Below are 26827 nucleotides of genomic sequence, written 5' to 3' on the forward strand. Positions count from 1 at the left end.
TTTACATAAAGAGTTGAGACAGCACTGACCTGTCCAAAATTCCAAAATTAGTTCTGTTATTGACTACTTCTGTTGAGGAAAGGTAATGATACAGGAGTGTGTCCCTTTACAGTACGTCTAGACTGAAGCTAGTAGTCTTTCAGTGTCTTTTGTATCACTTCACTTATTTTGAAGTCCTAACTTTAATCCAGTTATTTGATCTGTTGCTAATATTATTGTTACAATCTTCAGTTTTCAATTGTTTTAATTCTTTTGTGCAACTATATGATGATACTGAAGTGTCAAGATTAGCTCCTTGTTTTCCATAATGGCATTATGATAGTACTAATCACTGACTATCAGAATTGGCCAGCTTTGCTTAAAGAGCAGATTAAGCACTTCACATATGATAATGTTGCTAACAGATTGATCCCAGATAAATTTGCTGCAATTTTACACTTCTCCATTTTTGCAGTACAAATTGAACTTCAATTACATATTTAAAAATTCTTATTCTGTGATTGATAATGATGTCAAATTTCTAAATGCTGACCACTTCTTGTGAAGTTGCTAAATGGAACTCATTCAGAATCACTTAGTCGCAAATTCTGCAAAATGCAACTTTAAGAATGATCTCCACTGTCTCTGTGTAGGCCATTAATCAGTGTCTTTCATTTCTGACTTTGTCATCTTTAGACACATATTCTTTCAAGGAATTTGTAGTTCAGAATACATTCTCATTCATGAGGTACACTAATATTCAGGCAGTGAACACCACAGGAAAACAGTTTTCACTTGGATCACCCTTCTTTCAGGCAGTGAACACTAGATGGAAAAACAGTTTTCACTTGGATCACACGTCTTTTGTCATTGTACAGAAAAATATGTGCTGTTACATAGATTTTATTGTCAATATGTAGACTGAAAGATTTTGGTGATAAACCTGAATTTTCAACTCTAATATGAAAGGCTCTTGTGATACATTCCTTTCATTATTAACAGAAAATTTAGTGTACTAAAAATAATACGAAAAAGTAGCTGTTAAAGTGATTTGTTACTGCAGTTTTCTTGGTCTAAATCCATGGTAAAAAAAAATCAAACAATAGAAAATCCAGGATGGAATGTAACAATATTATGAGAAGGAAAGTTGCTACTCACCATATAGCGGAGATGCTGAGTCACAGATAGGCACAACAAAAATATTTTCACACTTAAAGTTTCGGCCAATGGCCTTTGTCAACAATAGACACACATATGCACACACACGCAAACGCAACTGACACAAACGACTGCAGTTTCAGGCAATTGAAACCACACTGCGAGCAGCAGCACCAGTGCATGATGGGAGTGGCAACTGGGTGGTGGAAAGGAGGAGGCTGCAGTGGGGAGGGGGAGGAATAGTATGGTGAGGGTGATGGACAGTGAAGTCCTGCAGGTTGGGCAGTGGGCAGGGAGAGGTGGGAAAGGGAAGTGGGGGTGAAGAAGTAGCAGAAAACGAGAAAAATAGAGAGAAATAAATAAAAAATAAAATAAATAAAAAAAGACTGGGTGTGGTGGGGAAATATGGCTGTGTAGTGCTGGAATGAGTGTAGGGAAGGTGCTGGATGGGTGAGGACAGTGACTAACGAAGGTTGAGGCCAGGAGAGTTACAGGAACATAGAATGTATCGTAGGGAAAGTTCCCACCTATCCATTTCATAAAAGCTGGTGTTGTTGGGAGGATCCATATGGCACAGGCTGTGAAACAGTCATTAAAATGAAAGATATCATGTTTGGCAGCATGTTCAGCAACAGGGTGGTCCATTTGTTTCTTGGCCACGGTTTGTCTGTGGCCATTCATGTGGACAGACAGCTTGTTGGTTGTAATGTCTACATAGACTGCACACACAGTGGCTGCAGCTTAGCTTGTAGATCACATGACTGCTTTCATAGGTAGCCCTGCCTTTGATATGATAGGTGATGTTAATGACTAGACTGGAGTAGGAGGTAATGACGGGAGGATGTATGGGACAGGTCTTACATCTAGATCTATTACAGGGGTATGAGCCATGAGGCAAATGATTGGAAGCAGGGGTTGTGTAAGGATATACAAGTGTATTATGTAGGTTTGGTGGATGGTGGAATACCACTGTTGGCTCGGTGGGAAGTATAGTGGACAGGACATTTCTCATTTCAGGGCATGATGAGAGGTAATCGAAACCCTGGCGGAGAATGTAATTCAGTTGCTCCAGTCTTGGGTGGTACTGTATTATGAGGGCAATGCTCCTCTGTGGCTGGATGGTGTGGCTTTCTGAGGTGGTGGGAGACTGGAAAGATTTGTTTTTGTGCAAGGTTGGGAGGATAATTACGGTCAGAAATATATTTTGAGAGGGACTGCTCGTCACTGCAGATGAGACAACCATGGGTGACAAGGCTGTGTGGAAGGGACTTCTTGGTATGGAATGGGTGGCAGATGTTGACGTGGAGGTATTGCTGGTGGTTAGTGAGTTGAGACTGATTAGTAGGGTTGGTGGCAAAAAAGTGTTTGACTGTAGGAATCAGGAAAAGGTGACAAGGTTTTTAACAAGTCCTGCATGATTGAATTTGGGAGTGGGGCAAAAGGTGAGGCCTTTGGAAAGGATTGATATTTCTGTTGGGCTAAGGCTTCTGGAGGAAAGGTTCATGACTGTGTTGCAGGTCTGTTTAGTTTCTGGATCTGTGTGGTGGTGGGAGGGAGTTTTGGAGTGTGGGGTAAATGTAGTAGGTCTGCGAGGCAGGGTTTGTCAGCTGTGAGTGGGTGTGTGGTAGGTTTGGAGGTTGGTGTAGAGGTGGTGGACAGTGGCACTCCAAGGCGGGAGTAGGAAGTGAGCAGGATGGAGAGCTTTTTGAGGTGGCGTCATGCATGTTGCATGTTGCTCAAGTTCCTGCGGGGCAAGAGTTTCATTGTGTGTTACGGGGTTCCAGGAATTTGGGATTGCATAGCAGGAGAATCTTGCGGATGAAGAGAAGGTACTGCAAGGTTGTTTGGGCTTGGTTGATATGGTTTTGCAGGACCATGTTGGTGAGGGCTAAGGATTGGAGGAATTTGAACAGGTGGACGTCATTGTGGAAGGAGGGATGGCAGCCAGAGATGGGTAATTTGATGGTAAGGCCATTAGGGGGGATTCCATTAGTCAAGCAACAATGCAGGAACAGTATGTGAGACTGGGTCTGGCTAGGGATAAGGAGACTTTTCTGTATTGATGCAGATGGAATGAGCAAGGATCCATGGTGGTGAAAAAATGCGAAAAATTACTTAAATAATGTAGAATAACATCCGAAAATTTTCGAAAAAATTCACCCAAATAGATGTGAAAATATACGACAAGGATTAAATGGATGCAAAAGGGAGAAACAAGATGAAAATGGTGAGAGTCAGTGACAGCGAAACGTGAAAATTTGCTTAAATTGGCAAGAAGTCACAAGGATCAAAGTAAAGAATAACTGATAAAAATATGGTAATACATAATGTTTATGTATCTTGACTACTAGTGCAAGGAAAAGGCATGGTTCTTTTGTGATTTCTACATAAACACAAAACTGATCATTACAGATTTCTGTGCAGTTCATAAATGCTGAATGGTGAATTTGCTAATATTGGAAAGTGAATTAAATGTTGAAAGCAGTGCCTGGATTAACGGAATGGGCATGATTGCTGTATTTTGTATGTAGATTCTATGCCTTCTAGTTTGGATTGGCTGATTACTCACAGCATATGGCAGCCTCTAAAAACATACAGTGGCAGCCCAATATAATAAGGTTACTAGCAGAGATGCTTTACACCACATTATAGCACAATTGCAGTATATTGAGAGTGAGCTATGGAATAACAAACTGTGTGAGAAAAATATGGGAAAGCACATAACATAATGTTGCTGCTGTTGTTGTGATCTTCAGTCCAAACACTGGTTTGATGCAGCTCTCCATTCTACTCTATCCTGAGCAGGCTTCTTCATCTCTGAAAAACTGCTATAAGCTACATCCTTCTGATTCTGTTTATGATTATTACGACCCACCCATACAAAATTGCTGATCTATTGATTTCTTAGAATGTGTCCTATCATCCAGTCTGTTCTTCTAACGAGACTGTACCATAAATTTCTTTTCTTCCCTGTTCTATTCAGTACCTTCTCATTAATTGTGTGATCTACCTTCTAATCTCAGCTTGCTTCTGCAGCATCACATTTCAAAAGCTTCTAATCTTTTCTTGTCTAAACTGTTTATTGTCAGTGTTTCACTTCCATACAAGGCTACACACCATTCAAATACCTTCAAGAAAACACTTCCTGACACTTAATCTTTATTTGATGTTAAAAAATTTCTCTTCTTCAGAAAAACTTTTCTTGTCATTGCCAATTTATGTTTTATATCCTTCTACTTGAGCCATCATCAGTTATTTTGCTTCCCAAATAGCAAAACTCAGCTACTACCATAAGTGTCTCAATTCCTGATCGAATTCTCTTAGCATCACCTGATTTAGTTTGACTACATTACATCATCATTGTTTTGCTTTTGTTGATGTTCGTCATACATCCTCCTATGAAGACCCTATCCATTCTGTTCAATTACTCTTCCAAGCCATTCATTGTCTCTGACAGCATTACAATGTCATCGGTAAACCTCAAAGCTTTTATTTCTTACCCTTGGATTTTAATTCCTACACCAAATTTTTCTTTGGTTTTTCTTTACTGCTTGCTCATTTATAGACAGAATAACGTTGGGGGTAGGCTGCAACCTTGTCTCATTTTCTTCTCAGCCACTGCTTCCCCTTCATGCCACTCAACTCTTATAACTGCTGTTTGGTTTCTGTCCAAGCTGTAACTAACCTTTTGCTCCCTGTATTTTACCCCTGAAATTGTCATAATTTTGAAGAGAGTATTCTAGTTAAGGTTGTCATAAGCTTTCTTTAAGTCTACAAAAGCTATAAACTTAGGTTTACATCTCCTTAATATATCTTCTAAGAGAAGTCATAGTGTCACTATTAATCTTGTGGTCATAAATTTCTCCAGAATCCAAACTGATCTTCTCTGAGGTCAGCTTCTTCCTGTTTTTCCATTCTTCTGTCAAGAATTCATGATAGTATTTTGCAACGATGACTTATTAAACTGACAGTTTGGTAACTTTCACAGGTGTCAGCATCTGCTTTCTTTGGAATTGGGATTATTATATTCTTCTTGAAGTGTAAGGGTGTGTTGCCTGTCTCACACATCCTGCATAGCACATGAAAGAGTTTGGTCATGGCTAGCTCTCCCAAGACTATTGGTAGTTCTGACAGAATGTTGTCTATTCCAGGGTCCTTGTTTCAACTTCTGGCTTTCAGTGCTGTGTCAAATTGTTCTTGCATTATCATGTCTCCAGTCTCATTTTCATCTCTCCTCCTCTTTTACTTCTATAACATTGTCCTCAAGTACATACCTCTTGTGTAGACCTTCTATATACTCCTTCCAGCTGTCAGCTTTCCCTTCTTTGCTTAGAACTCATTTTTCATCTGAGCTCTTGATATTTATACAGCTGATTCTCTTTTCTCCAAAGGCCTCTTTGATTTTCCTGTAGGTGGTATCTATCTTTTCTCTAGTGATATATGCTTCTAAATTCTTACATTTGTCTTCAAGCCATTCCTGCATACCCATTTTGCACTTCCTGGCAATCTCATTTTTAGATGTTTGTATTCCTTTTCACTTGCTTCATTTACTGTATTTTTGTACTTTCTCCCTTCATCAATTACATGCAATATCAACTGTGTTATCCAAGGATATCCACTAGGCCTTGTCTTTTTACCTAACTGATCCTCAGCTGCCTTCACTGTTTCATCTCTCAGAGCTACCCATTCATCTTCTCTTCTATTTCTTTCTCCTAGTATCAGTCATTGCCTAATGCTCCCTCTGAAACTGCCAGCAACCTCTGTTGCTTTCAACTTATTGAGATCCCATCTCATAATTTTGTACCTTTTTGCGATTTCTTCATTTTAATCTAAATTTCATAACCAACAAATTGTGCTCCCGAGAAATGTCTTACAATTTAAAATCTGTTTCTGAAATCTCTGTTTTACTATTATATAATCACTCTGAAACCTGCCAGTGTCTCCAGATCTGTTCCACATGTTCAGCCTTCTTTCATGATTCCTTAAACAAGTGTTAGCGATGATTAAATTATGTTCTATGCTACCAGACAGCTTCCACTTTCATTTCTTTGCATTTGACCATATTCACCTACAATTTTTCCTTCTCTTTGTTTTCTTACTATTGAATTCCACTTCCCATCACTATTAAATTTTCATCTCCCTTAACTATCTGAATGTTTTTTCAATCTCTTCATCACCTGTGGAGCTAGGCGACGTATAAACTTGTACTATACTAATACATGTGGGATTCATGTCTATCTCGGTACAATAATGTGTTTACTATGCCATTCACAGTAGCTTACCTTCTTTCTTATTTTCTTATTCATTATTAAACCTACTCCTGGATAACATCTATTTGATTTTGTATTTATAACCCTTAATTCACTTGACTAGAAGTGCTGTTCCTCCAGCCACTGAACTTCACTAATTCCCACTACATTTAACTTTAACCTAACCATTTCCCATTTTAAATTTTTCAACCTACCAGCCTGATTAAGGGATCTAACATTCCATGCTCCAATCCACAGAATGCCAATGTTGTTTCTCCTGATGGCAACATCCTCCTGAGTAGTACTCAACTGGAGATCTGAATGGGGAACTATTTTATCCAAGAGAATGCCAATCTTTATTTAACCATACAGTAGAGCTGCATGCACTTGAGAAACATTGTGGCAATAGTTTCCTCTTGCTCTCAGCCATTTGCAGCAACAGCACAGGAAGGCCTTATTGATTGATATTACAAAACCAGATCAGTCAATCATCCAGACTGTTGCCCCTTCAACTATTGAAAAGTTTCTGCTTCTCTTCATGATCCACACATTTATCTGGTGTCTCAACAGATACCCCTCCATTGTGGTTGCACATATGATACAGCTATCTGTATTGCTGAGGCATGTGAGCATCCCCACCAATGGCTAGGTTCATGGTTCATGGACTATGTAATACTGTACTATATATTGTATAATACTAAAATTTAAATAACATTATAAGTAAAACATTTTAAAAAGTTACCAAAACAGCAGTTAGAGAAACTTCACTCAAACAGTAACCAACCAATAACACTACAGTAATCTGTCTGTAATTCATACAAATCTACAGTTTATTCTGACCTTGATGAAATTTTGCACAATTTACTTTCAACTCAAGAGGCAGATCACTGTCCACATAACATTTTGTCATCTGATGTGAAACATAATATATAAATACGAAAGGCTCTTATCAAAAATCTCTATAAGTTCTTACCAAATTTACTTCAGATTTTGACACAATTCAGGAAATTATGAGGCGGGTTTACCATTATAAGATCTCACTTCTCCTTCAGTGTTCCAGTGCTGGCTAATTCTATTGTGGCATTCCACTTTGAAAACTATATGTCAGAAGCAAGAAAGTCTTTGTTGGCATGTAAATCACAAAAATTTGTAGGTTGTTATTTAATAATTTATCTGGAAAGTGGCATGTCTTCCTTTTTTTTTTTTTTATTATAACATTCAACAAGTTCTCCGTTGTTACCTACTTCATCCTCTTTTGCCCATTATTGCATCACTTTCAACTGTGTTTTTGAAAGTTACTAGTTTACTCTCTTCTTTTATCCATTTACTGATTGCTCCTTCAGATACACAACATTTACATGGTAAATTTGCTTTTTATATCACTATTCTTCACATGATCAATAATGTTTAGTTTATAGCTCATAAAATATGATTTTAGTTTTTGCAAGGTCACAACAAGCACACAGAAATCTAGACTCCTAATGAATAATGTGTTATGTGCATTATGGTTTTGCCTATTTCAATTATTGTCAAGTGTTGCTATGTGGTTACTTTGTTCACTATATTACAGTGTTAACATTAAGTTATTAGATGCAACAGGCAGAAGTCATGCTTTGTTGGTGTTGCACATATTCCAAGATTTTGACTGAGATAAACTCACACTGCATTGTTCTTCTTTGGCATGCCAGTGGAGAAAGCCAGTGGAGAAGTTGGCACAGAAACAGCCAAGTAAAAAATTCATGCAATTTGCACATTTATTTATATGTAAAACCGACCATAATTTTCTTTTGAACAAGATTCATGTGTTAATGTGAAATTTTTGATTCACTTTTTTTTTTTTTTTTTTTTTTTTTTTTTTTTTTTTTTTTTTTTTTTTTTTCTTCATCACTTCTGTATAATCATTCATCACTCGTATCAATACCTGTTTGTATTGTGATTTTATTGTGAAATTTCAAACATTTGTGAGTGCCATTATTAATTCCTAGTGTTATAATCAATTGTGCACTTTGACTTTTTTGTGCTCTTTTAAAATTTTTGAGAGCAGTAAGCCTATGCTCATTCAAAACAATACTTCTCTAGTACCATTGTATAATTATGTGAGCAACAGTTTATTTTTGAGAATTTTCGGACATTTAAGAAACTACACTCCTGGAAATGGAAAAAAGAACACATTGACACCGGTGTGTCAGACCCACCATACTTGCTCCGGACACTGCGAGAGGGCTGTACAAGCAATGATCACACGCACGGCACAGCGGACACACCAGGAACCGCGGTGTTGGCCGTCGAATGGCGCTAGCTGCGCATATGGAGCTGGCATATGGAGCTCCATCGCAGTCTTTAACACTGGTAGCATGCCGCAACAGCGTGGACGTGAACCGTATGTGCAGTTGACGGACTTTGAGCGAGGGCGTATAGTGGGCATGCGGGAGGCCGGGTGGACGTACCGCCGAATTGCTCAACACGGGGGGCGTGAGATCTCCACAGTACATCGATGTTGTCGCCAGTGGTCGGCGGAAGGTGCACGTGCCCGTCGACCAGGGACCGGACCGCAGCGACGCACGGATGCACGCCAAGACCGTAGGATCCTACGCAGTGCCGTAGGGGACCGCACCACCACTTCCCAGCAAATTAGGGACACTGTTGCTCCTGGGGTATCGGCGAGGACCATTCGCAACCGTCTCCATGAAGCTGGGCTACGGTCCCGCACACCGTTAGGCCGTCTTCCGCTCACGCCCCAACATCGTGCAGCCCGCCTCCAGTGGTGTCGCGACAGGCGTGAATGGAGGGACGAATGGAGACGTGTCGTCTTCAGCGATGAGAGTCGCTTCTGCCTTGGTGCCAATGATGGTCGTATGCGTGTTTGGCGCCGTACAGGTGAGCGCCACAATCAGGACTGCATACGACCGAGGCACACAGGGCCAACACCCGGCATCATGGTGTGGGGAGCGATCTCCTACACTGGCCGTACACCACTGGTGATCGTCGAGGGGACACTGAATAGTGCGCGGTACATCCAAACCGTCATCGAACCCATCGTTCTACCATTCCTAGACCGGCAAGGGAACATGCTGTTCCAATAGGACAATGCACGTCCGCATGTATCCCGTGCCACCCAACGTGCTCTAGAAGGTGTAAGTCAACTACTCTGGCCAGCAAGATCTCCGGATCTGTCCCCCATTGAGCATGTTTGGGACTGGATGAAGCGTCGTCTCACGCGGTCTGCACGTCCAGCACGAACGCTGGTCCAACTGAGGCGCCAGGTGGAAATGGCATGGCAAGCCGTTCCACAGGACTACATCCAGCATCTCTACGATCGTCTCCATGGGAGAATAGCAGCCTGCATTGCTGCGAAAGGTGGATATACACTGTACTAGTGCCGACATTGTGCATGCTCTTTTGCCTGTGTCTATGTGCCTGTGGTTCTGTCAGTGTGATCATGTGATGTATCTGACCCCAGGAATGTGTCAATAAAGTTTCCCCTTCCTGGGACAATGAATTCACGGTGTTATTATTTCAATTTCCAGGAGTGTATATTTTTGTAAGTTACCGGTATGAGTATTTTGGGATAACTTATTTAATAGCAAATCAATGTTTGTGATTCACAATTACTGCCAAAGAACAGATCACCCTGAATTTCATTGTATATCACTACAAATAACAAGCATTTTTTAGAATTTTGAGAATTATCATTGTCATTTGCATAATCTAGTTTGTATTACATCAGCATTTGTGATTTAGTTGCTGTAGCAGGTATTCTAGCTAACATATTGTGTTATATCTAGTTTCCTCTTAAAGAAGAGCATGTATTATCTACATTTATCATAAATTAACTCTATTTTCAAGTTGCTATTAACTATAATTAACCTCAAAAAGTTTTAGGAAATTAATTAGGTTTTTCTGTTGCTGTAATAGAAATCTTATTGTGTGTATTTGCTGCAGTTCTCAAAGGGAATTAGTCATTTTTATTAGCTCAAAAGATATAACAGATAATCTGCAGGCTTAGTTCAAAGTTATTTCTTCATTGTTCTGTAATACATTGCACTGGCTATAACGTTCTTAGGGGTTGTTTTACTCATCGTATCTGGCAATCTGTCGCTGTATAAGTCCCAGCAAAAAAATAACTACAAAGTTATTTTTAAAAAATAATTAACCCTGTTTTTTTTTTCCACTGAAGATTTTATTATAATCTCAAATTAATTAAAAGCACCTTGACAAATCTGAAATAAGTTGTAATATACTTACAATAATGAAATAAATCATGAACAATGAGCTACATGCTTTCTGTCTAAAATCCAAAACCAGACTGACTCCCCTGTGCCAATATGGCTAACTCTTTATATATGTTCTGAACAATCCTTCGCATTGTGGAAAATGAATATTTGATTAATTAACAATTAAAATTTATACAAAAAAACTGAAAATACATATATAAACGCATGTCTGCTGAGTACAGTAAGTACACTATAATATTAGTACATGTCTGTTATTTCATTCGAGAATAAACTCTCAAATAAGAAATTACAATAATACATTTATATTTTTTATTAATTACTAGAGACTCCCTTTGTGTGAATTATTCCCTTCATTTACAGAGCTTCTACACTTTGAATTGAAACAGATTAAACAGTTATTTTTTCAGTTGTAAGTTTTTCTAGGTGAGTTACATATTTTGTTTACATGTGCAATCCTGAATTAGACTGGGAAATCTTCATTTAAAACAGATCTTAATGGGCTGTTATGTTTCATGGCCAAAATGCAGCCCCAAGTGAATGCTGTTCTCGAGCTTGGGATGAGTTGGCTGATGTTCTCATCAGCGGCTGAAAATAACACTGACTACTATCGAACGATTGCCAGCTGCTGTGAATTGATGTGTTGGAAGAGCAACATAGAGTCATGAATCTGTGGTAACGGTACCAAAGTACTATCCTCTCCTGTGGATCCTGACTCCTCTGAAGAAAGTATGGAATCTATCATTAATTGTCCACTTGACTGTGGCATTTCAGTGATAGATCTAGGGAGACAGGGGGGACTGAGCATGTTATACCAGTCCCTCTAACAAAGTTTGAGGTGCTATCTTTCACTGAAACCATAACTGAACCAGTGGAACTCACTTCACCTGTTTTGGGGAAACCTGTTTTGTCCATTTGTCCAGTGTCAAGAACAGGCAAACACAAAAGGGTAGGGGGCCATTAATCATTGGTTGTTCAAAAATATGACGAATGATGGTACCCCTCAGGGAAATGTCAGCAAGGGACAAGAAAGAACACCAGATGCACTCTGTGTGTATGCATAATACGTGTAAAAGGAAACATAGAAGATGCTGAATGAAACACACTTGGCTGTCAAGAGGGCAATGCATTTAGCCTTCAGTGTATACCATACCAGAATATTGTCAAATGATCTTTCACAGAACCCAAAGAAATTCTTGTTGTTTGTAAGCCTGTTAGTGGTACTAAAGTTAGTGTCCAGTGCCTAGTGTATGAGATAGGAACTGAAATAAGGGTAGCACAGCAAAAGCTGAAATGCTTAACTCTGTTTTCAAACGTTCCTTTACAATGGAGAACCCAGGAGAATTATCCCTATTTAATCCTCATACCACTGAAAAGACAAGTGAAATCAGTATTACTGTCAGTGGTGTTGAGAAACCACTGAATTGTTAAAACTGAACACATTTCCAGGGCTCAATGGAATCCCCATCATATTCTGTATTGAATCTGCAGCTGAGTTATACTAACTATAGCCTGTTGTTGAGCCATGAAAATAAAAACTGTGCCCAATTGTTGGAAGAAAGCATGGGTAACACCCATCTACAAGGAGGGTAGTAGAAATGATCCAGTAAACTACTGTCCAATACATTTGACATCAATTTGTTGTAGAATCTTAGATCATATTCTGAGCTCAAACATAATGAAGTATCTTGAATAGAATGGCCTCCTCCGTGCCAACCAGCATGGATTCTGAAAACAGTAACACACCTATATTTATTTTCAAAAGTTCTGTTATATAGGGTAACTAGTGATATTTGTAACTGAATTTAGGATGGTTTTGGTAGGGAGGATGCAGCATGTTATGTTGGTTTGAGAGTCACTGTCATGTAGAAGTAATTCTGGGTGTGCCCCAGGGAAGTGCTGGGGTTCTTTTTGTTCATGTTGAGTTAATGACTGTGTGAACAACACTAATGGTAACCTCAGACTTTTTGCAGAAGATGCAGTTACCTATAATGAAGTATTGCCTGAAAGAAGCTGCATAAATATTCAAGCATATGTTGATGACATGTCAAAGTGCTGTTCAGAAATGTAGAACTGTGTGCTTCACAAAATGAAAAAAATGTAGGATACTTTGACCATAATATCAGTGAGTCACAGTTGGAATTGGCCCGCTAACAAAGTTTCAAGAACCAGCTTTAAATGAAGCCCCTACAAATCACTCACTTTGGGATCATGAGGACATGATTAGAGTAATTACAGCATGCACAGAGACATTCAAACAAACCATCCTTCATGTACTCCACATGTGAATGGAGTGGGAAGAAACCCTCTGCCATGCACTTTGCAGTGGTTTTCAGAGTACAGATGTAGATGTAAATATTCAGTCTTTTAGCCAGTGAAAGTCCTTATATAATGACAATAGTAGAAACATCATGTTGAGTTTAGTTACATCCATCCCTTTCAGTTACAGTGTTCAGGGCTTGAAGATTACAAGGGTAAATGATACCAAGAAGTGATATATGCAGACTGTAATAAGATTTACGCACCACATTGTACCTGAATCCACAGTGTACCAGGCTTATATGCTTTTGTAATTTTTTTTCCAGAGACCAAATGTAAGATGGGTACAAGGTGATGAAATGAGTTCTACTAAATCTGTCATAGATAATTTGAAGAGTACAGAAATTATTCAACTTTTTAATATGGCTAGAGGACAGTTTAAACCTCCAAGTTATCCTGAATCACCATTGATTAGTTTTCCTGATGGCCCATGGGAATCATTGTTGGAAGATAGGTTTTTGAGCACTTTTACAGAAATCTGTGAACATCATCTACTGATAGTGCCAGAACGTAAAGCAAGTGCTGCAACAAATGAAGTGCTTATTGAAGCTGCATCGTTGTCAAAGAAAGGTAACCTTAGTAAACACATTAATCACAGATCTGATAGGAAGTGTATTACTACATTTGTGATCAATTTTCTCCTTGCAGATCAAGAAAATTTATTCAGAGAGTTTCTGTTAGACACTTTTCCAAGTGTGTATATGAGCAGGGCAGCCTTTACAAGATTCATGATTCGCTTGGGATGGAATGCAGATGAGGCACAGAATTTGTTCCGGTAATATTTGTTTTATGAGAAATCAACTGAAAATAAAATTCTATCTTTCTGTTATTATTCACAGGAGTCAAACTGTTATGCATTAGATTTCTTTTCTGTTTGCATTGCATCACTGATTATTCATATCTTTTCTGGATTATTTTCATGTTCTCATATATTTTTATATGATTTATTAAAAAATTTATTTTATATTTTTCATTATGTTTAGTATGTACATTCATGAATAAACATTAAGTGAGCATACAATATTTCAAAAATATAGCTTTCATTTCACAGGTCAGCTGACATTTACAACAGATCATCACTGTCATTTAGAGATTTTCTCTACATCATAGCAGCATTAGAGCCCATGACATCTCATGTAGGAGCTGCAGCAGAAATTCGTTGCCGTTACATCTACAGGTAATAGTTTGTGACACAGTAAAGAGGATAATGTGATCTGTCATTAAACTGTAGTATTGCTAGACTAAACAAATAGAGAAATTCTTAGAATAATCTTCCCCTTTTGGAAATTTGATGCAATGTTTCAAATTGTTTGACTGACTCATTATACACCATACTAAACCACAATTTAATTTATTAAAATTGTACTACATTTTTCAAGATTCAGTACCTCATATTTAGATACACAACATCAGGTTGTATTATACAGTAATAATAAATTCAAATGTGGCTAACTATACTCTGTTGAAAATTATTGTAGGATCACTAGCTACAAAGGAAATACTGAAAGTGATACTCAGCACAGCTCACATTCAGCTGACATAACAAAACCTGTAGCCAAAAGATCCACTTGCAATTGCCAAACCTCCACCCTCACAACTATAACATTTATTTCTCTGCATCTCTATCTATACTCTGCATGTGACTGTGAAGTCAGAGGACATTATACCTTTTATGAGGGCTCATTGCCAATCCATTCATATATAGAATGCAGAATGAATGACAGCTCAATTACCTCTATGGACACTATTTTAGTCTAACTTTGTATTCATGCTTTCTATGGGAGCAACATTAAGGGTGTTATAGAATGTTCTTAATTTACTCATTTAGAGCTGGTTTTTTAAATTTTGTATGTAGGCTTTCGTGGAATACTACCTTCAAATGACTACAAGGCTTTTAGCACCTCATTGATGCTACCCTATTTGTTGAACAAACCTGTGACCATTCATTATTGTCCTTCTTAGTGTACATTCAGCATCCCCTGTTAGTCCCAGCTAACTAATTAATTAACTAACTGACCAACCAACTAACTAACTTTGATATATGTCACTCTCATTTGAGCAATATTCTAGGATGGGTCACACTAATGTTTTACAAGCAGTCTCCTTTGTACACTAACTGAATTCTCCTAGTACCCTACCAATGAATCGTAGTCAGTCACCAGCTTTACCTGTGATTTAGCCTGTATGATTGTTCCATTTCATCTCCCTACAGTTTGCTACACCCAGGTATTTGTTGTAAGAATTGACTGATTTGAATTATGATTTGTTGATATTGTAATCACTGGATACTGCTTTTTGTTTGCTTTGTGAAGTGCACATTGTTCTATTCTGAACACTTAAAGAAAATTTCAAATCTTCGCACCACTTAAAAATTTTATCAAGGTATACTAGATACTTGTTCAGTTTTTTTCAGGCAGTACTCCATTGCAGAAAACTGCATTATTTCCAAATTGACTCATGTTAATATTATAAACCAGGTAATTAATATACAACATGAAAAGCATGGCTCCCAATACAGTTTTATGGGACATGCCTGAAGTTAATTCTTCATCTTTTGATGACTCTCGATGCAAGATAGCTGTTGCATCCTCCGCACTAAGAAAACCTCAATCAAGTCACAAATTTTTCTTGATAACCTGTACAATCATACTTTCAATAATAAGTGCAGGTGTGACACTGAGTTAAATGCTTTTTGGAAATCAAGAAATGATGCAGCTATCTGGCTGCCTTGATTCCTGGCCTTCAGGATGTCCATGGTAAGAGATTGAGTTGGGTTGCACATGATTGGTCATTCTATTTAAGATATCTCATTATGTTTGAGCTCAGGATATGGTCTAAGATTCTACAACAGATTGATGTCAAAGATACTTGGTCGCAGTTTTGTGGGTCACTTCTATTACATTTCTTGTAAATTAGTGTGACACATGCTTTCTTTCATCTACTAGGCATAGTTTTAAGTTTTGTTCACGGCTTTTCTGTGTATTATTCTTGAAAATGCTAACTCAGTCACTAATAACTCTTGTCACTGGCGCTAGGTTTCCATTCCATGTTGATATGTAATTGTTTTTATTCCTTACACTTGTGACAGTTAATATTTTATGTATTGTTTTTTGGAGAACACTGAACAAAGTTGGAAGAAAATTTGTCAGATGGAGTGGAGAAGTTTGATGTCACAATCTTTGGAGGGGACCACTGTGCAATCTCAGTTGAGAGAAATAAGCATGAGAAATCTTAGATGGTGACTTGCTTTTCTGTGTCAACAAAGTGATTGAAAGAACAGCTGTAACTCCGAATGCAAACAAAAAAACTGTGTTGAAGATTGGTGAAGTAATATTCAAGAAATAAGAAGATGCTAGATAATCACTGAAGCTGGAAACTCTGGGGGATAAACATTATATGGATAATGCAAATACCAACATAGATCATTAAGTGAGGATGGAGTACAGAAAGAAACATCTTCTACTTATTGAATTATTATTGGAATCTTTAGGGAATCAGGATTCATCAAGGCAGCCACTCTTCTTCATTTACAGTTCTTTTTGACATGTAATCTAGTGTAAGCCTGAGTCAGGTGATAGAGGATGTAGGTTCACCTTGCAAAGGCTTCACAAAGGAAGACACTGTGGTAATAGTGGGTGAGGCATGCAGCAGCATAGACAGGGACCCTGATTATTCAATTGAGGGTGACCTGATAAAGATAGCTACAGCAATGAGACATACTGGTGGTGGGCAGTTCTGAGGTGCAATGACTGGCCTCATTTAAACTTTTCTGTTAGGAGAGTTAATTTACAGGTGGAACAGCTTCTGTTAGGAGAGTTAATTTACAGGTGGAACGGCTTCTGTTAGGAGAGTTAATTTACAGGTGGAACGGCTGCTTGGCTCACGTATGGGGTCTCATAATGGTGTGGTTCCTGTTGACTCTGTCAGTAGGTGGGACTATGCTAGACACAGCCTTCACCTCAACAGGGAAGGCAAAACTGTCTGGGCTAGTAGCAAATAACTTAAGGGGGGGGGGGGGGGTCACTCTTGCATGTGGCAAAGTACCAGTGCTTATGAGTGACAGGACAGCAGGTTTTGTTGGGTAGGGAGGGCAGAACCAAAAGATGTTCAGAGACAGGTTGAAAATAGCATTCACATTAATAAAATAGGCCGCCAGAAAGTAAATTTTAATGTGCACATTTCATGCAAACAGTCCTTAATTGAAACTGGAGATGTTCAGAAATTGACAGAAAAATTAGGTCCATCCAGTTGTAATTCAGCTAGTGCACAACATTAGTTATCCTTATTGGATCAGAGTATCTGAGGACTGAGAGCTAAGCTTAATGAGTTGCTTATTTGTGTTGAAGAATTAGAGTTGAGCAACCCAGTTGATATAATCTGCCTCTCTGAACATCATGTGTCTGCTGGTATAGATATGTTAAATGTTACAGGATTTAAGTGAGCCTCTTACTTCTATGGACAAAATAGGGAGAAAGGAGAAGTTGCCACATTTGTCAGAAACTGATTTAATTTCAAGAATACTCATATTAATAAATTTTGCTCAGAGCAGCACATAGAAGCTTGTGCGACGGAAGTAGCTGAGTCATTTATAATAGTAAGTATATACAGAGCACCTCCAGGAAACTTTAACCTCTTCATAAAAAATCTGGAAGCTTTAGTGTCCCATCTCTCAGTAAAAAACAAGGAAATAGTGGTTGCTGGTGATTTAAATGTGAATTTATTGAAAAGGTCTGTTAGTGATCAATTATTGCAACCAGGAGACTGTCATTCAATTGAATTCCTGCTGTGAACTTTGAAATAGGGTGTATAAATGCTGTGTGACTGCTCTTGATAAAATCTTTGTAGACAAGCCTAGGGAAAAAAGTTATATCACAAAAGCGATAGTAAATGGGCTATTGGATCATGACATGTAGCATCTTATGTTCAGTGATGAAACTCATCAGGATATAAAATCTTTTAAATCGTCATACAGGAAAACAATATCAGTAAAAAATTGAGAATTTTAGGATATTGCTCAAAGATCTAGACTGGATAGATGTTTACAGCACTTCTGAATCAAATAGAAAATACAAAGAATTTATGGATAAAATCACTTCTCCATTTGGAAATTGTTTTCCCCTAAAGGTAACTCAAATCAAACTGAAGTCTAAAAATAAAGCATGGGTTACACAAGGGGTAAAAGTAGCATGTGGGACAAAAAGGAAACTGTATATACTATATAGGAACAACTCTGATGTTAGCATTGTAACCCATTACAAAAGAATGCTACAGAAAACTGAAGCAGGTAATCCAGAAATCTAAGCAGCTTCATCATGAGAAAATGATAATAACATAATGCAACAAAATAAAAACTGTGTGGAGTATAGTGAAGACAAAGACAGGTGGGGCCAGAAAGAAAGAGGAACAGATAGCTCTAAAAATAAATGGTAATTGGTAACAAGTGCATGTAGTGTTACAAACGTCTTAAACAAGTACTTTGTTTCTGTTACTGACAGCTTGGAGTTATCAGGTGCAGTAAACAGTGAAATGGAATATCTCAGACCAGTCTCTACAAATAACTTCAGTGAACTGGAAATGACACTCTCATTTCTCCCAAAGAAGTAACATCTATCACAAAATCTCTAAAATCAAAGTATTCCAGTGATTGTAACAAGATCTCAACAAAGTTAATCAAGGAGTATTCATGTGAGTTGAGATCTATCTTAAGTTATTTGTGTAATCAATCTCTTGTCAGCAGAAGATTTCCAGACTGGCTGTGTTAAGTTTCTTTACAAGAAGAAATACCATCAATACCTCAAAAAATACCATCAAACTATTAACCATTTTCTCTTTTTCTGGCTTCTTCAAAAATATTTGAAAAGGGCGTTTTCAATGTCTTCTTAAGCATCTGACTAAAAAAAAAAAAAAATACTATCCAAGTCGCAGTTTGGGTTACACATAGAGTGAGAATGTATATAATTCATCAGATGACAAATTATAGGCTGCTGGCATTTTCTGTGTGCTGTGAAAAGCCTTTGATTATGTGAATTACAGCTCTCTCTTAAATAAATTAGAAAATTATGGTGTGACAGGCATTGCTGCAAAATGGTTCGAGTCTTACCGAATTAACAGGAGACAAAGGATGTCATTGAAAAATACGTGTGGAGTAAGCATTAAGTCTTCATCTGACTGGGAATTAATTACATATGGTGTTCCTCAAGGTTCCATCTTGGGTCAGCTGCTTTTTCTTTTGTATGTTAATGACCTTCTGTCGGTTACAATGCCAGATGCTAAGTTTGTTTTCTTTGCAGATGCTACAAACCCTAGCAATAAATAGCAAGTCAAGTACAGATTTAGAAATGTCTTCTAATCAGATTTTTTCTGGAATTAATAAATGGTTTAAAGCTAATTCACCATCATTAAACTTTGAAATTGCAATTCAGATCCTGTAAGAGATTTCCCTCGAGCATGAGTATAAAATATAAAGACATGCAGATAGAAGAGGTTGACAGTGTTAAATTTATGGGAATACAGTTTGATAAATACAACAGAATTATGAAAGTGCTTAAACAAGTCTGTGTTTGCAATGTGAAGATGTCAAATATAAAAATTTGAAAATACTTTGCTTACTTTTGTTCTATCATGTCATATGGGATCATATTTTTGGGTGACTCATCAAACCAGAAAAAAGTTTTTAGAGTGCCATGTTGTGTAGTAAGACTCATTTGTGGTGTAAATTCAAGAACAGGGTATTCTGACCTCTTGTCGGTACATTTATTCATGAATGAAATTTGTTGCAAATAGTATGTCTCTACCTCCAAGCAGTAGCTCGATGCATAGTATCAATACTAGGAATAAGAAAAATCTACATGAACACCTAAAATCACTTACCTTGGTCCAAAACTGAGTTCAGTATTCAGGAACACACACATTTTCAATAAATTATGAGCAACCCTTAAAAACTTGGTTTCAGATAAAGCACAATTTAAACAGAGTTTGAAAATTTTTTGGTAGGTGATGCCTACAACTCTATAGATGAATATCTTAACAGGGACTATTCTCTATTGCATTCAGCAAATTGTGTGCTAAAGCATCTTCCTTTGGCAGATTTCAGAAAATTGTGTGCTAAAACATCTTGCTTTTGGCGGATTGCGTTCAGACCATCTTACATAAAAAGTCCCTTAGATTTCAGTTTTGACAGTGCCTGGTCACAACAATCCAGATTAGGGTATTCTGTATATGATAAATTTGTTACGCATGCATAAATATGTTTCACTCTGGCAGTGTATTAATCCTGTATATAGTAGCAGTTTCAGTTTAGTATAATGTATTCACATATTTTAACAATCTCGTGACAGATGGTTAGTATTATAGTATATTCAAATGTCCTGGTTTTTTTTATTATACTTTCTGACATGTTGCACACTCACTAGAATCATCTCATTCTTGGTTGTAAGGAATGAAAACTGAATCTGATCTAAGCTGTGAACATTGCTGTGGTTGTAACTTGTTAATGGAGATAGAAGATATATATCACCTGACAGAAAAAGTGGAGCACCTGGAAGGGAAGAAGGAAACAAAGTGAAACTTCATGAGCTGTGAGGGTATGTGATACTGTTTCATTTATTACAATATCAATTCAAATTTCCAAAGAACTTGACGGAATGAACCTACTTACCAGTGTGACATCATACCCCTCTAATCTGGATGCATGTACTGGTTCAGTTGGTAAGGGTCTCATAAAGCCATTATGTCCTCTTTTGAGGCAAGCTGGAGATGTAATAGGCACAGGAGCACCTCCAAATCATGCAGATATTTCATAAAAACTTTTATGATGTGGGGATGGGCATTGTCCTGTCGAACAATGGAGATATCCATGATTTACAGTCATGCCATCACAGTTTCCCCATCATGACCTGAAGTCATGCACAGTGGCTGTGCACACTGTGATGACAGACATAATGCTTCTGTGACTCTTCAAACCATTGGGAAAATGAGACATCTCCCCAGGTCATTACCATACTCACCAATGGTGTTCATCTGGGGTAGTGCAAAGCTACAATTCATCAATGAACCCAATGGGATGTCACTCATCAAAAGCTCGTACTTCCCAGTCCTGGAACCACTCTGAGAATGCATCTGTTTGTGCTGTGGTGTTAAAGGTAGCCTAGGCAATGGTTGGTAATTTCCTAGCCCAGATGCTGCCAGTCTCCAACCAATGGTATTGGATGACACAAAATATTGCAGGGAGTTCATTTCTTATTCAGATGCAAAGAGGTTACTATGTGCTTGGTGCACAACACAGTGATCCTCCCTTGTAGTGATCAGACATGGTCAACCAGAACCTCGATGATGAGTACACCTTCCCTCATATTTCCATGAACTCCACAACTGAATACCCCAAATACATGGATATTGCATGATTCAACCATCTGGCCAAATGGAGACCCAAAATGAGGCCTCTTTCAAATGCTTTCAGATGCTAATAATGCTGTCTGATGTGAGTAATGGCTTCTCCATGTCCTTCACAGTGATCTCTCAACATCTGATACTGTTCACACCCCTTAGATATCCTATCAGACCTGATAACAACACTAAACATGATCAACACTAACGCTCTCTGTTGACCATTTTGCCTGTCACAGAGAATTGCAACTGCAATCATTTACACATCTGCCCGTAATGTGTAATGCACAAGATTAAATTGACATCTGACTTTGTCTTCTGGATGCTTGACTTTTTTATTAGGCATTGTGAATTATTAAAGTGTCACAGTGCTGAAGGTTGAAGTAAGTGATAATTTTAAGGAGTTAGAGTGTATAGAGGCCAACAGTGTTGCCATAGTGGTTACACTGATTGCTGTCAGATCACCAAAGCTAAGCACTGTCAGGCTTGGCTGGCACTTAGATGGGTGACTGTCAGAGATCTGCTGAGTGCTGTTGGCAAGTGAAGTGCACTCAGCTTTTGTAAGGCCAAATGAGGAGCTCCTTTTTTGACAAGTTGTGGCTCTGGTCATGAAAACTGACAACTGCCATGAGAATAGTGTGCTGACCACATGCCTCTCCATATCTACATCCAGAGACACCTGTCGGCTGAGGACGGCATGGCAGTTGGTCAGTACCATTGTTCCTTCCAAGGCATGGTTGGACAGAGTTTAATTTGGTTTAGGGTTTAGAGTGTATAGAACTAACATCTCCCCATTAACAATGGATCCCTAGATACAGTATCCGTGAGCTGGCAAAAGCTTATTTGCAAATAGCCATTAAGCTACCACCTTATCAGTACAATTTCAACCCAATGTGGACCCAAATTAAAGGTTACATTGTCAGGAATAATAATAATAAATACTGATCGTTTAGGTAAGTTGTCTCTGAAGACTGGAAGGCAGACTGCAGTCATACACAGCACATTACAGAAATGCATGGCAGAGTAAAGCAACCCATATCCTCACTAAAAGTGGGTCTCTTTCATCCTGAGAGCTGAGTGACCTGCTTTATTTTTCAATCCTCTCCAGCCTATCCTTGTCTCCTCTCCGGTGAAGTAACCATTAGTTCTGAAAGCTATCTTTTGTCTTCTATATGAGTCTACTGCTGCTACCACACATTGCACTTCCTGAAGCTAAATATTGACCAGAAATTCAGACTTGTAATTTATTTGAATCTATTTTTTACATTCAAATGAGGAAAGAGTCATTTTGTTAAATAACACCATGACAGTGACTCTGCAGACATATGAGGGGCATTTGAAAAGTCCGTGCAAAAATAGAAACTACTTACGTGTTTGGGGTAAACCTTATTTATTTTTTGACATAGTTTCCTTTTATATTTATTCACTTCATCCAACGCTGTTCTAATTTGTTGATCCCTTCTGAATAATAGGAATTGTCCAAGTCTGCAAAATAGCTATTAGTTGCTGCAATCACTTCCTCGTTTGAATAAAATCTTTGTCCTGACAGGCATTTCTTCGGGGAACAAATAGAAATCTGGAGAATAGGGGGGATGTGAAACAAGCTGGAATCCTATTTCCAATAATTTTGTGATCACAACTGCTGAGGTGCATTGTCGTGATGGAAAAGGACCTTTTTGCAGTCCAGTCGATGGTGTTTTTCCTGCAGCTCGATTTTCAAACAGTCCAATAACGATGAATAATATGCACCTGTAATTGTTTTACCCTTTTCCAGATAGTCGATGAGGATTATCACTTGTGAATCCCAAAAGACAGTCGCCATAACCTTTCTGGCCAAAGGAATGTTCTTCGCCTTTTTTGGTGCAGATTCTCCCTTGGTAACCCATTGTTTAGATTGTTGTTTGGTCTCAGGAGTATATAAATGTATCCGTGGTTCATCCACAGTGATGGAATGATGCTTAAAGTCCTGAGGACTCTTCCTGAACAGCTGCAAACCATCCTTGCAACACTTCATTCGATTCCATTTTTGGTCTAGCTTGAGCAATTGCGGAAACCATCTTGTGGATAACTTTTTTATGTCCAAATGTTTATGCAAAATATTATGTGCCCATTCATTTGAGATTCCCACAACACTATCAACCTCACGCATCTGAACTCTTCTGTCATCCATTGCCATATCATGGATTTTATCAATGATATCTGGAGTCGTAACCACCACAGGGCGTCCAGAACGTTCAGCATCACTTGTGCCAATATAGCCACTCCAAAAATTTTGAAACCACTTATAAACTGTTCTAATTGAAGGTGCAGAGTCACTGTAATGTTTATCAAGCTTCTCTTTAGTCTCCTGAGGCGTTTTACCTTTCATAAAGTAATTTTTAATCACCACACGAAACTCTTTTTTGTCCAATTGTTGACAATCAGTTGTGTTTCTTGATTCATACAAATGCCAAACACAAATAAATAGACCAATGTGGCTGAAATTTGGTGTATGTTCTTTCCAAAGATGCTACTAACTAAACATGACCTTGATACGTGCCGGTGTGCCATCTCTTTGACATTGCATGGACTTTTCAAATGCCACTCGTATGTGATAGTGACAAGGGACATTCAGTGGAGTTTTGTCATTGTCACCACTGAAATGATGCACAGGGGAATGCAGGTGAAATTTATGAGCACACATTTCATGATAGTAATTAACCACATAGAAGAATTATGTTTTAATATGTCTTGACATTTTAATAATAAGACAATTATCAGCAATGATTTTCATTTGAGAAATTCAGTCCTTGCAGCCCAAAAGAAATTTCTTCCATTATTTGCAGCGTAATTGCTGGAACACCAAGAGAGAGTTGATTGAATCACTATTTTTCTTTCTTCCATTCCCAGTAGGATTATTTATTGTTTTTTCACTAACACCCAGGATTTGTTTATGCTTTAGAAATAAGGTGACCACTGAATCTGAAAATTTACTAACAAATTAATTATAAATGCAGCAATCCATTTTTAGCACAGAGAAACCAAACAGGCATCTGCTTAGATCTTGGTGCACAAGCAACGTGTTAGGTCACATGAAATTCAAATCACATCGTGTTGCACATCTCTGACAAAGATCCAGTTTTGTGTAGACAAAAATATGATTTCATTTGCCTAGTGCATTCTCCTCAACTCAATAACAAAAGTGGTTCCTTCACGTTGAAAATTTGATAATAACATCAAAAATGCATTTTCATGAACTTGATGTATAATAAATAAATAAAACTGAAATGAAAATGCAGTGCAGCTCTTCCAGAGCACAATGATGTCAGTCCCATCTTTGTGCATTGAATAACTTTTGCAGTTTATAACCAACTGAATGAAACATAGGAATACCAGGGTTTTCTGTGGAGAATTCAGCAAAACTGCTCTGTATCTTCTCATGATCCTGCAAGACTGTTGATCCTAAACTAATTTTGAACAGAGTATACAGTATATGATCTGTTGTTTTTTTATTGTCTTATACATTTGTCATAGACATAATCTTAACATGTCTGTTTTCAGTAACCTACAGTTCTATTCTTTTCTGTTGATGGATTATCATGTCATCCGTATGATCAATTTCAGATTTTTTTCTAAGCGTCAAGGTGATGGAATGGATTTTGAAGACTTCACTAAGCTTATTGAAGCTCTGCAGAAATGCAAGAATCAAAATGCAACTGCTGCAGTAGTATCACAAGAAGCTGATAAAATCATCAAGTATGAGCAGAAACTATTATCTTTAAAAAATTATGAGTTAGAGATTTGGTAGCATGTACTTTAAGGCATTGCCTGGTAGACATATGAATGGAAATACTAAAGTGTCCTTTCATATGGCCATCAGACTCAAGTTACAAGACATAATTCATTGTTTAGAGGGTGGTAAAATTACTGTGCACAAGGGACATCACCTCCATAATAGTTTGGAAAGGGAGAGGGGGAATTTAAGTTTAACTGAGGAGTACAATCATTTTCATGAGTGAGAGAGAGAGGATCCCTGCAGAAAAATGCAGTTCATGGAAATTCATGAAACTCAATAACAATTAAAACAAAAAAAAAAAAAAAAAATCAGAGAATTAACTTTGTTATTAATACCAAACAATGTACTGAACGCCTGCAGTTCATCCTACATCCTCAACTTATTGTATTACTAAAACTGACAAAAGACAACATTTCTTGGAATCTGAGTTCTTTATATACTAATTTGGAAAAAAATCACATTAACATGAGATTTACTTATGACTTAAAGTAAACTATATTGTATTCTTTGTATATAGAGAGATGTGGAAAATATGTGTATTTAAATAACTAAGCACTGTGTGTGGCCTTCTCAGTCAGTATTAAGGTTTCAAGTTTTTTTGCTTTTGCAGTGCAATGTTCTTAAACTGTGTAATGCATACATAACAACAGAAAAACCAGTTACTGAAATTAATTCACTAAAATATGAACAACAGTTGAAGAAACTACCACCGTACTCAGTGCTGGGTAGAGACTCCCCAAAAACACATAACACGTATTGCAAACATTAATTTGGTATATATGCACATTATCTTTGAAAAGGTGTAGATCTGCATTGTACACATTCTCTTAATGTTTAGCAAAATGGCAATATATAAACAATGTGAAAAACCAGTATACAAATATACACATACAGGAAAAAAAAAAATTGCAACACCAAGAATGAGATGAGACGTAAATGAAAGTTGGTAGGCATGTTTCTACATCTGAAAGATGATGTCTATTAAAATTTTATGTAAAAAATTAAACAATGGAAACTGCATGTAGGAATATCAATAATGTAGGGCAGGATGGATACGTGTGTGTGTGCGAGTGTATACCTGTCCTTTTTTCCCCCTAAGGTAAGTCTTTCCGCTCCCGGGATTGGAATGACTCCTTACCCTCTCCCTTAAAACCCACATCCTTTCGTCTTTCCCTCTCCTTCCCTCTTTCCTGATGAAGCAACCGTGGGTTGCGAAAGCTTGAATTTTGTGCGTGTGTTTGTGTTTGTTTGTGTCTCTATCAACATACCAATGCTTTCGTTTGGTAAGTTACATCATCTTTGTTTTTAGATATATTTTTCCCATGTGGAATGTTTCCCTCTATTATATTCACATGATTACAATGTAGTTTTTATCCAATTGGGGACAAATTCCCTTTGAAAATGCAGTGATGAAGATGCCACCTGTCAAACAACAAATGTAATCAAAACAGCAAAAAATGTATTTACATAAGTAAAATAAACTGCTGTGCCAGTGAGCAGTGTAATAGCCTAGGAACAATATTTATAGATCATTATATGTTTATAACCATGGATTGTTTAACACAGTGTGGCATGCATTTGAATAGATTAGGGTTTACAAAATTCACCAATATGTTAACTGATATTTGAAAAATTAGAAACAATAAGGATGAAGGTGACAAGCCACCTAAAAGAATAAGAGATAAATAAACTTCATAAAAGCTATTCTTAAAACTACAGGAAAAAATAAA

At 37.7% G+C, this 26827-nt stretch overlaps 1 protein-coding gene across 1 annotated transcript in view; it reads left to right on the plus strand.

Moving 5' to 3' along the window:
• Positions 1-25237, plus strand: part of LOC126458453 (uncharacterized) — a 52331-nt gene extending 27094 nt beyond the window's left edge. The window contains exons 2-5 of the mRNA XM_050095526.1: positions 13204-13507; positions 13586-13712; positions 13989-14114; positions 24926-25237. Coding sequence (XP_049951483.1) covers positions 13237-13507; positions 13586-13712; positions 13989-14114; positions 24926-25109 — 708 coding nt within the window. The 5' untranslated portion in view covers positions 13204-13236 and the 3' untranslated portion in view covers positions 25110-25237. The remainder of the gene's footprint in view (positions 1-13203; positions 13508-13585; positions 13713-13988; positions 14115-24925) is intronic.
• Positions 25238-26827: the final 1590 nt, after the last annotated feature.

This window comes from Schistocerca serialis, chromosome 1, assembly GCF_023864345.2.
Source record: "Schistocerca serialis cubense isolate TAMUIC-IGC-003099 chromosome 1, iqSchSeri2.2, whole genome shotgun sequence".
NCBI lineage: Eukaryota > Metazoa > Arthropoda > Insecta > Orthoptera > Acrididae > Schistocerca > Schistocerca serialis.